This window comes from Gopherus flavomarginatus, chromosome 9, assembly GCF_025201925.1.
Source record: "Gopherus flavomarginatus isolate rGopFla2 chromosome 9, rGopFla2.mat.asm, whole genome shotgun sequence".
Taxonomy (NCBI): domain Eukaryota; kingdom Metazoa; phylum Chordata; order Testudines; family Testudinidae; genus Gopherus; species Gopherus flavomarginatus.
Window position 1 is genome coordinate 50,550,960 of NC_066625.1, and position 13,516 is coordinate 50,564,475.

Sequence of the window (13,516 nt, forward strand, 5' to 3'; positions counted from 1 at the left end):
ACTTACCCAGTGAATTTTAATAATAGAACTATAACAAGCTTATATCAACTTTAAAATGTAAGCGGAACTACAGAAGCATTTAAAGGAATCTTTACTGAGCAGTTTAGATAAATGTCAGCAGGAAAGTGCTAATAGGTATTAGAATGTGCTCTTTTACCTCATCCTTGAAGAGGACTCCTATACTATAGCACGTACAAATGTATGGAAGCAGCTGAATTTCTCTTAAGAGGATATACAGGAAACATGACAGGAATTTAAAACTGGCACCAAATTAAAAGAAAAATCTGGTAACCTATTTATAATCCATAGTTATTTGCTCATTAGATTTCTACATAATACTGCAGTTAGTTGTCTGCAGCTTCTCGAAGGAGACATTACAGCTTGTTATAATGGGAGCAGTTTGAATTTACTGAGGGTAATAGCCCTTAGATGCATGAATAGACATTGAAGATCTCTTGTATTTAGTGCACTGATCTTTTTTGTAGTAATTCAAATGAATTCCTTGAACACTACACTGAAAAAGTATCTTATACTTTTGTGAAAGGAGGGAAAGAGGGCACTCACTGTAAAGCCCTATTTTGATATTTTAGTGTTAAGGGATTTCCTGAGGGGAGAGAATCCTAGTAGTGTGTGTGCTTGTGCTTCCAGTGTTGAGTATTTCATTAGAAGCACCTTCCATCCTTGTATAGAAACTATAGCACGTAAATCAAAGGCATTGTGGCGGAAGGGGATATTTTCCTTCTTCCTGTGTTCCTATCTGATTTCCTGAAGGGAATAGAAATCTCCATTTCTGATGTACTCAAACAGAGTATGTAAATCAACTTTGGGGGAGCAGTTAAGTTGTTTAGAGCGCACAGTTTTAAAGTGCACTGTGTTTATATAAACCATTAAAATTCCAGAAAGATGCTTTTCCAGCAGTCATGGAACTTCTCTGTTTATTCTTATGAAATTGTATGAAATACTGAACTGAAGAGAACACATGAGGTTTTTTGTTTTTTTCCTGGAGAGAAGGGAAATGCATGCATACACGCGCACACAGGCTTATTGGTTTAAACTGCCAAACAGTGTTTCAGAAACTCATAGGTGAATTCCGCAGGCAAATTGTTGGATCATTCAAGGTAATAATGCTAATTCATATTTTCACAAATCAATGCTAGGAGACTGAATATAGAAGTCTAAAGAGGAGACATTTGTATAGGCCTGACTCCTTGCACATCCAGAGTTCCCATTGTGGTCAGTGGGAATTTTGTATGTGTACAGAATGTAGCATCAGCCCAAAGCTTTAGCTGCTGTGGGCATGTGCCATAGATGAAGTTATTAGACATAACAGAGAAATAATTAGTAATGTAAGGGGATTCTCAGGAAGAGGAGAATATTAGTAAACACTGAAAAATATTTCTAACCTGATAGGCAGTGTGCAGCTGGGTATCAGAAATACAAATTCTCACATCTTTTTGTACCCCCATTTAAACTCTCTGTTTTCAAGCACTTTTCACATTTTGGTAAATTTGCAGGGAGAAGTGCTTTCTTACCCCCTTGTCCCTTTCTGTCCAGTGCTGAAAATTGGGGTAAAGTTTAGTAAAATTCTTTGTCTATCTGAATTATCCATAACTACACCTGCCAGGTTTGAGGAGGGCGGGGCCGGGGAAAGGCGTAATATAAAATAGTAACTCAATTCTGTATATGTGGAGTTCACCACTTACTCTCCTGATTTTGGTATTCATCATGGCCCTGATTCAGCAAAGCACTTAAACATGTTTTACTTAAATCACAAGCTTAAGCCTCTCCCTATTCAGTAAAGTATGTGCTTAAAAATCAAGGTAAAAAAATCTCATATCTATATACAAGGTAACTTGTCTCTTGTAAATTGCATTTTATGAGAGGCTTCCATAGTTTGGGAATAATGGGATACACCTCTCTCCATACAAGTAGGTGCTCAGGTACCATGGTGATGGGTTGCAATTCTAAGAACCCAGATAGGTACGGGTAGATGAACAGCTCTGTAGCTGGAGTTTGGCTTCAAGATGGCCCTCTCTCAGGCACAGGGTCCTTAGCTAAACTCCTTGGTTTAGTGGAGATTATATTTTAATGCTCCCCCTCCACCCACCCATCTAAGGAGTGAAACTGCTTCTCTTTAGGAGATTACTAGTGAGGGCAAAACAAATGGAAAGTTTCAGTCCATATAAAACTCTGACTCTGTCGTGAGCTTGACAATGGGTTGCCAAATTACCCCTGCCTAGCAGCATGAGTGGGGTCAAAGAAAGTGGCTTATACCTCAGTCTTATTTGTATGCTGAGGATCATATTTCCATATCTCCTCAGACATACAGATTTGCTGCCTGCTCCCTGTCCCTTTCCTCTTGTAGGCTTGGTCTGCACTACAAAGTTGGGTCAACGTGTGTCACCTTGCATTGATCTATTTGTGCATGTGCCTATCCAGAAATTTGTCTCCAGACGACAGAAATGACTAGTTATGGTGACACAGTAAAACCACTTCCCCAAACAGCATGGAGTCATGGTTGACCTCCTGAGGTTAATGCAGTGCCAGTGGAGACACTGTATGATCTGAGTCGACCCTAACAGTCCTCAAGCAGCTGGCCCACAGCACCCCATTCTCAGTGACAGTGACTGCTCTGGTTACAATCTATCACAGAGACCAGAAGCCCCCATCCCTGAAATCTTCCCATGTAGTTTTGAAACACCTTTTCTAATTGCCCAGCTTGGCAAGCACTCCTAGTAGTGCTCCCTTACAGTGTGTAACTACCCAACCAACCATGCCAGCTCCACACACTAAACTTGCTCCTGCCTTGAGTGGACAGGAGGTGTTGGATCTCTTGGGCCTGTGAGAAGAGGCTGTACAAGCATAGCTATGGAACAGCCTTAAAAATGTGGGCATTTACAGACAGATTGCATGGAGGATGCAGGCAAAGGGATACAACAGGGGCCAACATCAGTGCTGCATGAAAGTGAAGAAACTTCACCAGGTGTGCAACCAGCCCAAGGGTCATGACAATCAATCTGGTTTCAAGCCACAGACCTAGTGCTTTTACCATGGGCTGCATGCCATACTGGGTAGTGACCCCACCAGCACCCCGCTAAATCTGTATTTAATCACCATTATGTAAGTGGTCTGGTTGTTCAGAGGTGCAGGATCACTCCAGCTCCCATTGTAGTCAACCAGTCTGACCTTAGGAAATTTTAGTCTTAATTTGTATTAAACCTTACTGAGGTTAAGGAATAGTCCCCAGTACAAGAGCACGCCAATCCCAATTGGGCCCTTTGGGCCCTGGCATAATATAAATATTTAGTATTACTAAGGTTCTGTTTGCTTTTCAGTACCCACAACATATAGCCATATGGAGGTCTTGTTGTCACTATGCATGGGACTCTGTTGCTCTTTAATCTTCAAAATAAGTAGTTGCTTGAATTCCCCCCTCTACCTTATTTGTCAAACTTATTTCTCTCGTCGTCAGTTGGAAAAACTTATAGATTCTTTTTTATCTTAAGACTTGACATACAGTAAGCTGTTTCTCATGTATTGAGTTAGTAAACAATATAAGCACTGAATCTAATAGGGCTAACAGACTGCACACTTGGGAACTTTTTTCTCCCAGTAGATCATGTGAAAATATCTATAAAAGGTTAGCTGGGCCTCTGCCAAGAAGGCAGGTCACTGAATAAGAGCTCTGAGGATGCTGTTGTTTTAAATGGCATTTCGGCAACAATGATGCTGTTTGAAACGGCACTTGAGGGGGAGAAAACCGAATCAGCAGAATGAAAAGCAAGGGTTTCTTTCAGATATGAGGGCGTCCCTCACCGCTCATCTTGCAAAATCATCTATGTACGGAAGCATGGTTGCTGATTTTATAAAATGCCATATGCGGCAACAAAGGAGATCTGAATGTCCGAGAGCAGAACTGAATTGAAAGATTGGACCTTCATTTTATTTAGCGAGAGAATGTATTTAACAACCATGTTTTCCTCCCATGGCTTTCCTCTTTGGCTTTATTTATGGCCTGGGAGAGAAGTTATATTTAGCAACAGTTCATTTATTTAATTCCCCATTGAGAACCCCTGCCCTTCTGACAACAAAGTTACTACATGACCACGGGGGCTGGGAGGGGCAGAGCCCGACCTCTGCCGCCCCCCCTAGAGGAGAGAGAGGGGGCTACAGCCTGAGTTCCGCGGCCCCAGGTGGGGGGAAAGGTGGCCACAGCCTGTACCCTGCCACCCTGGGTGGGGATGGGGTTTGGGCTCAGCCTTCAGCTCCGGGTCCTAGCAAGTCTAATGCTGGCCCTGGTGACCCCATTAAAATGGAGTCATGACCCACTTTGAGGTCTCGACCCACAGTTTGAGAACTGCTGCATTAGAGTTATAAGAATGTGTTTAATGTTTAGATTTCATGAAATGCTTGTAAATTGCTGCATGCATTAATCTCACTTATAATATCGGTGTCTCTTTGTCGTGGAGTAGATGTACTCTGTCACAGGATGCTGGGTTGTGGGGAAGCAAAGTGGGGGGTTGACCAATCAAATGGCCTAGTAGCTATCGTTGTTACAGCTGCCCCTGCTCTCAGGGCAGCATGGCCTAGTGGCTGGAGCCCTCAGGGCTGTCCTTGGGCAGTCTTGTCCGCTGTATGGTGCCGGCATCTAGCAGTAGGTGCAGGGCTCATCGGAGGTCCTGGGCCCACCCCTCTCCACTGAGTCCCAACCCAGGCCCCTGTGAAACCAGTGGCCTGGATTCAGGCTCAGTTTCCCATTCAACCTTCACATTCCCTGGGCTGCTTCCTACCTTTAATTCCTGCTCAGTCAGTTCCCTTGGGAGTAGCAACCTCCTGCTCCTCTCATTCTCCACAGTCAAGGGGAGTTCTAGCTTGGATTCCACATCTTCAGCCTCTGCAGTCTGGAGCACTCTGGTTGGAACCTGCAGTATACATCTGCTCTCCTCCTAAGCCAGACTGAGCTGGGTTGCTCCATTTTATATCCTGTTTCCAATTAGAGTATGCTCAGCAGGGGTGAGGGGGCATGGCCTCTTCAGCCCACAATGTGTGATCAAGTGGGCCAGTGCAGGGTGGATACACCCTGTCACACCCATGCTATAAAGTAATATTTAAACGTGTGCTCTGAAACTGTAAACCCCCAAAGTCAGGAGAGAAGCATTACGAAGTGTAAAATACTAGTTTGCCACAGCAAGTGTTATCTCCTGACCAACAAAGGCCCATGGACACCAGACAACTATTGTGGAACATCAGAGTACGATAGACTTTGATTGCTCCCCCACCACACACCCATGAAGAGGAGATGTATATGAGGATTTGTCTCATCAGCTTGAACTATCGGGGAAGGGAATAAAAATTGCTGGCTGGAAGAAACTGGATCTCTGTGCTGTTTGGACTTGGAGAGAGCAAGATTTCTAAGGGCTTGGCTACGCTTGCGAGTTACAGCGTGTTAAAGTAGCCCCGGACGCACTAGCTCCATACCCGTCCACACTGGCAAGGCGGGCACATAGAGTGCTCTGACTCTAAGGCTAGAGTGCTCCTCGTACTCCACCTCGGTGAGTAGAATAACATTTGATGCGCCCCTACTGGAGTGCCCCCACATCAGTGTGAATGAGGTGTTGCATTACTGCGCTCTGATCAGCCTCCGGAAACGTCCCATAATCCCCTTAAGTCAAGTGACCACTCTTGTCATTGTTTTGGATATGCCCTTTGAAAGCTCTGTTTCTGACAGCCGGCACGCTTATCTGCTCTGAGACAAAGCAACCATTACTGGGGAATGCTGTGTGAGAGAGAGAGAGAGAGAGGCGGGAGGGTGAAGGGCAGGTCTGCTTCTGTCTGAATTTACAAGACAGCATACTGACATGCTCTCAGCCCTTCAAAAACCCACACTCTCTCCCCCTACATGCACACAACACACTCCCTGTCACACTCCATCCCACCGCCCATTTGAAAAGCACGTTGCAGCCACTTGCATGCTGGGATAGCTACCACAATGTTCTGCGCTCTGTGGCCATTGCAAGAGCTGCTAATGTGGCCATGCCAGTGCGGACAGATTACAATGCTTTCCCTACTGTGCTCTACGGAGGCTGGTTTAACTCAAAGTGCTCTACATCTGCAAGTGTAACTGTGCCTTAAGCATAAGTAGGAGATCTCCAGGGCTTAGCCTGGGTTAATCTTAAAGGATTTATAAAGCTTGCATATTACAGCAGCTTATGTTACCTTTTGGAACCAAAGACTGTAACTCATTTTTATGTGTATGTTTGCTTGCTTTAACCTTGTAAAAAACACTTATTTGTTTTTCTTAGTTACTAAATCTTTACTTAACTTTTATAAGATTAACTACAAGCATCATATTTGGTGTAAGATCTAAGGTACAATTGACCCGGGGTAAGTGACTAGTCCTTTGGGACTGGGAGTAACCAGAATGCTGTTATCATTTTTGGGGTAAGAGACTATCTGTTACAAGGCAGGCAAGATAGACCGGAGTACCCAAGGGGACTGTCTGTGGCTGCATGTTTAGGCTGTTATAGTGCCTGAGGAGTTCACACTTGATACATGGGTTGGTGAAGTGTAAGTATAGAGCTGACAACGAGTTTGGGGTTTGTGTCCTGCTTCTAAACAGCCTGCCCTGAGGTTGGTACTCTTGCTCCTGAGCCACTCCAGGCAGCATGTCAGTATTGACATCAATGGAGCTCAGTGCAGGGATCTACCTGACCTCATCTTATTTCAGAGGAAGGGCCAGAATCTGGAAAGTTAAGGGGATATCCGCACTTGGTGCCATTATAGAAAAGGAAATCTCAGTTTTGTTTGAGCAAAAGATGCTCATGTACAAGTTCAAATACAAGTCAGAATGTCACTGTTGACAACTGAGGGAGAATTATATGACAGTATGATAGCACAGGCGAAAGCTCTGAGGTTAAAATAATAATAATAAATTTAAAAAAAAACAGACTTGCTTCATTAGTCTATTTCTAAAAGTTACTGAATACAGACTAGGAACTTTCTGGGGTACATTCACATGTTCAGGGGTAGGTTCATGGAGACAAAACTCTTATGGAAATATGGGAATCCACTTTTTTAGTGTTCAAAGGAGTAAAATTTAAGTGACTAAACTGCTGCATGAAATAGTCTCTCTTTTTGGGTAGATTTACAAAAGGAGTGTTGGAAAGGTGAGAAAAACCTGGGTATTTGACTAGGAAGTTATCAGGGATTTAGAGAGGATGTTGTAAGGCTCATGTAACCTTGCTTCCAAATAGATTTGACTTCTTACAATATTACACATGAAAAGCTATGTTAAAAGAATATGAAGGTTGCAAAATCAAGCACTCAAGTTAGGAAATGTCAGAATTACTTGTGCAGTCTTAATTTTGCTCCTTTGTTCATATGTATTGTTAGTCTCTAATTACATGTTTATGTAGTATTTTTGCCCCAGAACCCGTTTCTCATTCAGTGCATATAATGGGTGATATGAAGTTAATGAACAGCTATTCAAAAATTTGTTTTATCCTCATTGGTCTATGTGTAGTCTTAGGCCTTATTTACTGATAGCAATAGCAGGTTATCATACTCTGTGTGGACCAGCACTAGAGAATGATGAGACGTTGTGCCAGTGGGTTTCACAAATATTTGCTAACAGCAGAGGTGTGGTGAGAGTCAGGAATCTTGGGTTCCATTCGACTCCAGGCTCTGGAGGGGAGTGTGCGCTATTGGGCACAGACTCATCTCCTCATTTTTCCCAAGCTTGACCCCTTATGAGCCCTCCTCTTCAACTTGTCCCAGTCCTAGTCCTATCTCTTCTCTATCTCTGGCTCCTTGCTTCATTCCCATTCTCCCATTCTTCACTCCTCAGTCTTCTCATCCCATTCTCCTTGCCCAGCCAGTCCCAATTCCCTACTGCTGACTTCTTGTCCAGTCTGCATCTCCCCTCCCACCACTGGCTCTCAGTCTCCTTCCATGGTGTCCTCATCTAATCTGTTTCCCTCCTCACTGGTTTGTAGTTCATCTCCTTGTCCTCTCATTCCATATGGTAAATGTATTTTTCTTTTAGATAATTAAAACATGACATTTGCTGTAATATCAAGGTGCTGAGTTAATCTAGATGTGAACATTTTCACTGTACCCATCCTTTGTATATCACAACGGTGGTTACCTTCTCTAGTTTGTGCATGTCAGTAGCACAGAGAATCCAATCTTTTGTATCATTAGCAACATTCACTTGCACCACCAATTTAAATGGAATCATGAGGGGGAAGTTCAGTTATTAATTCAGCTAGAAAAGAATATTGAAATTTGTAATACCTATATTTAGAAAGATTGCTTAAGAATGTGGAGTCAATAGGAATTAAGCATATGCTTCAACTTAAATATGTCTTTTAAATGCTTTATTTCATGGAGAATGACTTACACACTTTGTTAGGTGCTTTCCTGAGTAAAAGGCTTATAATTGTAATGAGACAAACCTAAATGTGACGCACAACTTGTGTAGTTGAAATGAAGAAATTCTTCTGACTCATTGAACTTCCTTGACTCTGCCATCCTTTGATTATGTTGTTACCCCTAATACATAAATAGCTGTGATGAATGGATTAAAAATAATAATGTGACCGACAAAAGGTGATGAATTGTAGTACAGTTCTACTTTTAGTCCTTCTGGATTTCAGAGATCTTGTGGAGTATAACGGAATCTTTCATATATCTCCGCTGTAGCATACAGTAATGCATTTAGAACATCTGACATTAATAAGTGACAAAGTAGAAAAAGAAATGGAAACTTGTTCTCCAAGCAAATTCCAAAAATCCTGTAGGCAAATCTTGTTTAATCACACTGCTCAAAGAGCAGCAGCAATCTTTCCTCCTTTTAAATAAAAGCCTCATTATATTATATAGTTTACTATCTTATTATGGGGAAGAGGGAAAGTTTGTTCCAAATGTCATTACTCTCTTTACATGAACTGAGTGAAATTGAGTGAGGTATTATGGATTAGGACTGGTCCTGAAGACAGTTATGTAAATAAAGAGCCTGATTCATAAAAAATGTGCTCATTTCCATTCTGATACTTTTGAGCCTGTACTGTATCTAAGAGTTAGTGTTTTCCCTCATGCTGCAAGCCACTTGAGATTTTCCTGTTAGAAAAACTACTGCTGTGTGATGTACCCATACAGTTCATGACCACAGTTAGTAATCCATCTGGGTTTGTTGTGGTTCTCCCTCTTTTGACATTTGATACATTTTTCATATACAGTGGGGAAAACTGACATGAAAAGGTGTGTGTGTATGGGACAACAAAACAGTGGCTTTAAAATGGAAGAATTTCCTAGCAAAGTTATGAGGCCTAGTAGATTTAAGTCAGAGGTTCTCCACTAAGAGGTTGGTTATCCTTCTAAAGACTCACGGGACATATCTTCCATAAAATTTAGAAATAGCTGTAACTTCCGGACTAATGGTCAAATATATGGCCACATCCCATTTTTATGTAAAATATATGCAGTTCTTTCTAATAGACTTGTATGCATGTGTGTGTCTACATACGAAAGTAACCTCTATTCCAAAAATTGGCAGTGAAGTCTGTAAATTACATCATTTACAACTATTTGTCTTCCCAATATAGAACTTCCTTTACCCATGCATCACTGATGCTCTGTAGGAGGGTGTCTCTCTCTCTGCTTCATCCTTGGCTTACTTTAGAAGAGTGTGTAGGAACTTTTCTTCAATTCTTTGCATCTCACAAGGCCCACAGAGAACAAATCCGAAATTTCTGCAAAACCCCAGCATCCGCCTGCTTCTGAGAAATATATAGGGCCAAATCTGCTCTCATTTACACCAGTACAAATCTAATGTAACTGCATTGCTGTCAATGGAGTTACTCTTGATTTAAGACCGTATAATTGAGAACAAAATTTGTCTGATAAGGAGCAATAAAATTGAAAACTAAGTTCTTGTTTCATTTTTCACTAACACATTTTCTGGCATATTTACACACTTCTGTGCCAGGAGCTTTCTACCAGTTCACTTATAAACCTGTAGAACCCAAGACTCCTAGAAATTCAGGTAGAAAACTTCATGATCTTAGGTCCACAAATGAGGGTATTCTATTGTGCCTGGGTCCTAGAGGATAACAAAGAGACAGTACTCTCCTATGTGGCTGCTAAGCTGCACAGTAACAGGGCTCATCTTGGGAGAAAAGGCGCAGCCTTCTTGTGCCCTTCCTCTACTTCCTTTTCACAGGACTTAGGTAACATGGCTGTGGTGGGGTTACTACATACTTAACTATGCCATTGCCAGGGAGGGAAAAGGTGGGCAAAGGAAGAGGAGTTGTTCTGTGCACCTCATATGGTCTGCAGTAGGAAGAAACTTCACCTTTCACTGTAAAATAGACAAGGCTGAAGTAAGGCTACTCCAGAACAAATCTTTGTAACAGTAAGAAATGTTATATCATCTTGGTCACCATCTCTGATTTCCTTCATCAATTTGTCTTGGGAGGGACATGATACGGTGTAGTTCAGCATTAGTGAATTGGCTTCCAACGTTAGCAGATTCAGCAAAATGAGGCAGAAGACAGGGTTACCAAAATCTATCTTGAAAACACTTCAATATGTTTAAATATTTCTGAGTAATATTTGGAAAATTTATGGCAAAAAAAAACTGGTACAAAACTGAATTTTCAGTAAAGAGTATACACGTTGCTTAGAAAATGTAAAGCTCTGTTTATAGGATTCTTGATAAACTAACTGTTAAACCAGTCAGGTTCCAAAACAAATATTAAACTATTGGATTGTGCTAAGATGGGAGCATAGAAAGAGCTGGTCTTCAGTACAGCAAATTTCCTTAACTTTCATTGCTTGTATTTTTTGTCATACGCAAAGTTTTGGAAGTGAGCAATCATTTATTTTGGCATTGGCAAGTCATTCTTTTTGCTTGACACTTTTTAATTTTCTTTTTGAGTATGAGATAGTTGTGGTATATTGCCATTTAGCAAAAGATAGCCAAGGCAGGATTTGTTACTTGCTGTATTGTACAGACTCACACACATTTGCGTATTTGGGGCCATCCTCAGATTTACCCATTTTGAGTATCTGGAGGTGATGTTATTGATTTCATAAATGCCATCTGGTGAGTGAGAGAGAGGCCCTGGCTGACTGCAAGTAAGGTTTCAGAGTTGGCCCAAGAGCACATGGCTATAGTGAAAGATATTGGTATAAAGTACTCAAAGAAAAAAACAGGTAGCTTCCATTGAAACAGTAGTGAAAATCCAATGATCCTTCTTATTTTGATTATTGTCTTGGTGAAATGAGGCCACTCTTGTAATGCACCGTGACTGGAGTTGGGTTGAGTGAAGGTGAGTTTTTATCCTTGCAAACTTTTGGACATAGATCTCTATGTAGAGAACAGGAGGAATCACAGAATATCAGGGTTGGAAGGGACCTCAGGAGGTCATCTAGTCCAACCCCCTGCTCAAAGCAGGACCAATCCACGGACAGATCTTTACCCGAGTTCCCTAAACAGCCCCCTCAAGGATTGAGCTCACAACCCTGGGTTTAGCAGGCCAGTGCTCAAACCACTGAGCTGTCCCTCCCCCACCAGGAAGATAGGAAGGATGGATGACACAGGCAAACAGTAAATTCTTTGGATAACTTCTCTCTCCTATCTGTTAAATTGAGACAGAACTTTCATTGCCTGCTTGAAAAGAAATATATCCCATTTATGCTCAGTGCCGTATTCTGAAAGTTCACTCAGTGCGAAGCATTGCAGTGCTGTGTATAATAGCTAGCAATTACAGTTGTAGTTTAAGGCTTTTGATTAAAATGGGTGTTTCTGACTCTCCTGTTGATGAGAGACTGTCTCCATCACCAGAAGAGCTTGATATTCTTTCTTACTTGCACCATAGCTAAAAACAGCTCTGAGTTAATGCCACAGTCACCAATTGCTTCATAACATTTAAAGTAATTAACATATACAGCAGCCTTTGAATAAATGTCAAGGTAATAATTCAAGCCAAGGAATTGTAAACTGAGGGCCAAAATAGCTTCAGCAGGTTGTTAATGTCAGTAGGACCTCAGCGTGTGAATTATCGACTCCTTTCCTGCCCAGTACCTAAGTGTTTGTTTCAGAGAGCATATGTTTTTGGAAAAAACAAACTACATATTGATATCTTACTACTTTCTTGCTTTTTAACCACTGTCAGTCAAATGAAATCCCTTGTGACGTGGATGAAAACACCACGACTTGGATGGTATTTCTAATGAAGTATTGTTCTTTATTCTGTGATTGCTGTTTGAAGAGCAGTAAACCTGCATTTGGCTATGTCTACTCTGCAGGCCAGTGTTGGTAGCATGTAGAGTATGTATAACTAGATGCTGCAGTGAAAAGCAAGCAGTGTCCACACTGGCTCCCAGCTGCTGGAATCTCTCCCAGTCGTGAAGAAAGGCTCCAGCAGCAGGATGCTACGCAGCTAAAAATAGCAATGCAGATAGGAGAGGCAGTGCTTGGGCTGTAGAGCGCCATGTAGGGTATATACCTGGATAGATACTCAAAGGCCACAGGCATGTCTTTACTCACCTAAGCAGTACCTCACCGTCTATGCTGTTTATAGCTGTGCTAGCAGCGCTAACTCTGTACGTACTTTACACACCACCACAAGAAATATGCAATGTAGATGGGTCTTATAAGTGTGATTTGCAACTCCCGGCTTGGAGCCAGCAGGTTTTAGGTATTCAGGAAGCTGAGTGATTCCATCAAGGCTCAGATCTCATCTGTCTCATTTATTGTATTCTTTAAGCTGGCGTCCTGTATCATCCACCAGAGAAAAACCAGCCAAATTCAGGGGGCATAGTTCAGGCTTGATTGAATAGACTGGTAATGAAGACAAATCACAAAGTGCTTCAGGAGCAGTGGAGCACATAATGAAGATAAAAGTTTTCTCTAAAATAAAGATGGAAGTTGGACACACGACTTCTTTATTATTACGTAAACCAGTTTTAATGCAGGTAATTAAGTATTTCTAATAATTATTTTCATTTTTTCTAGGCCGTGACTGTGCGGAATTCCATGGCTAAATCATTGTACAGCGCCCTGTTCGATTGGATAGTTTTTCGAATTAATCATGCACTTTTGAATACAAAGGATGTGGAGGAAAGCACTAAGGTAACATCTGGATTCTCCTGTCAGCTTGTCAGGCTGGAAACTTCCTCTTGTAAAATATATAACTACAGAGTAAAACATTACCCAAACAATTGATGGCAAATTGCCTGGCAAAGGGAGTAAAATTTTCCTTGCGCAACATTAATGTTAACATTTAAAGAATGAGCACATAATTTTGTTTTTTTAAAAGTGATGTTTTGTGAGTCGGGGGCAGATCTTAACGGGTCATGAATTGTGTCGAGAATTTTAGGTCTTGAAGTAACTTGTGAGAGGGAGAGGTTTTGTATTGGACACAAAAAGACATGTGCCCCTGAAAAGGAATGCCAATCTCCAGGCATTTAAAAGGGTGCTGCAGAATGATAGCACCCTATATTGTTGAGA

General features: G+C 41.6%; 1 protein-coding gene across 6 annotated transcripts in view; it reads left to right on the forward strand.

The window, feature by feature from the left end:
- The window catches only part of MYO9A (myosin IXA), a 566,016-nt gene that overhangs the window by 383,611 nt on the left and 168,889 nt on the right, over window positions 1–13,516 (forward strand). For all 6 annotated transcript variants that reach the window (XM_050968015.1, XM_050968016.1, XM_050968017.1 and 3 more), the window contains one exon: window positions 13,022–13,138. In XM_050968015.1, coding sequence (XP_050823972.1) covers window positions 13,022–13,138 — 117 coding nt within the window. The remainder of the gene's footprint in view (window positions 1–13,021; window positions 13,139–13,516) is intronic.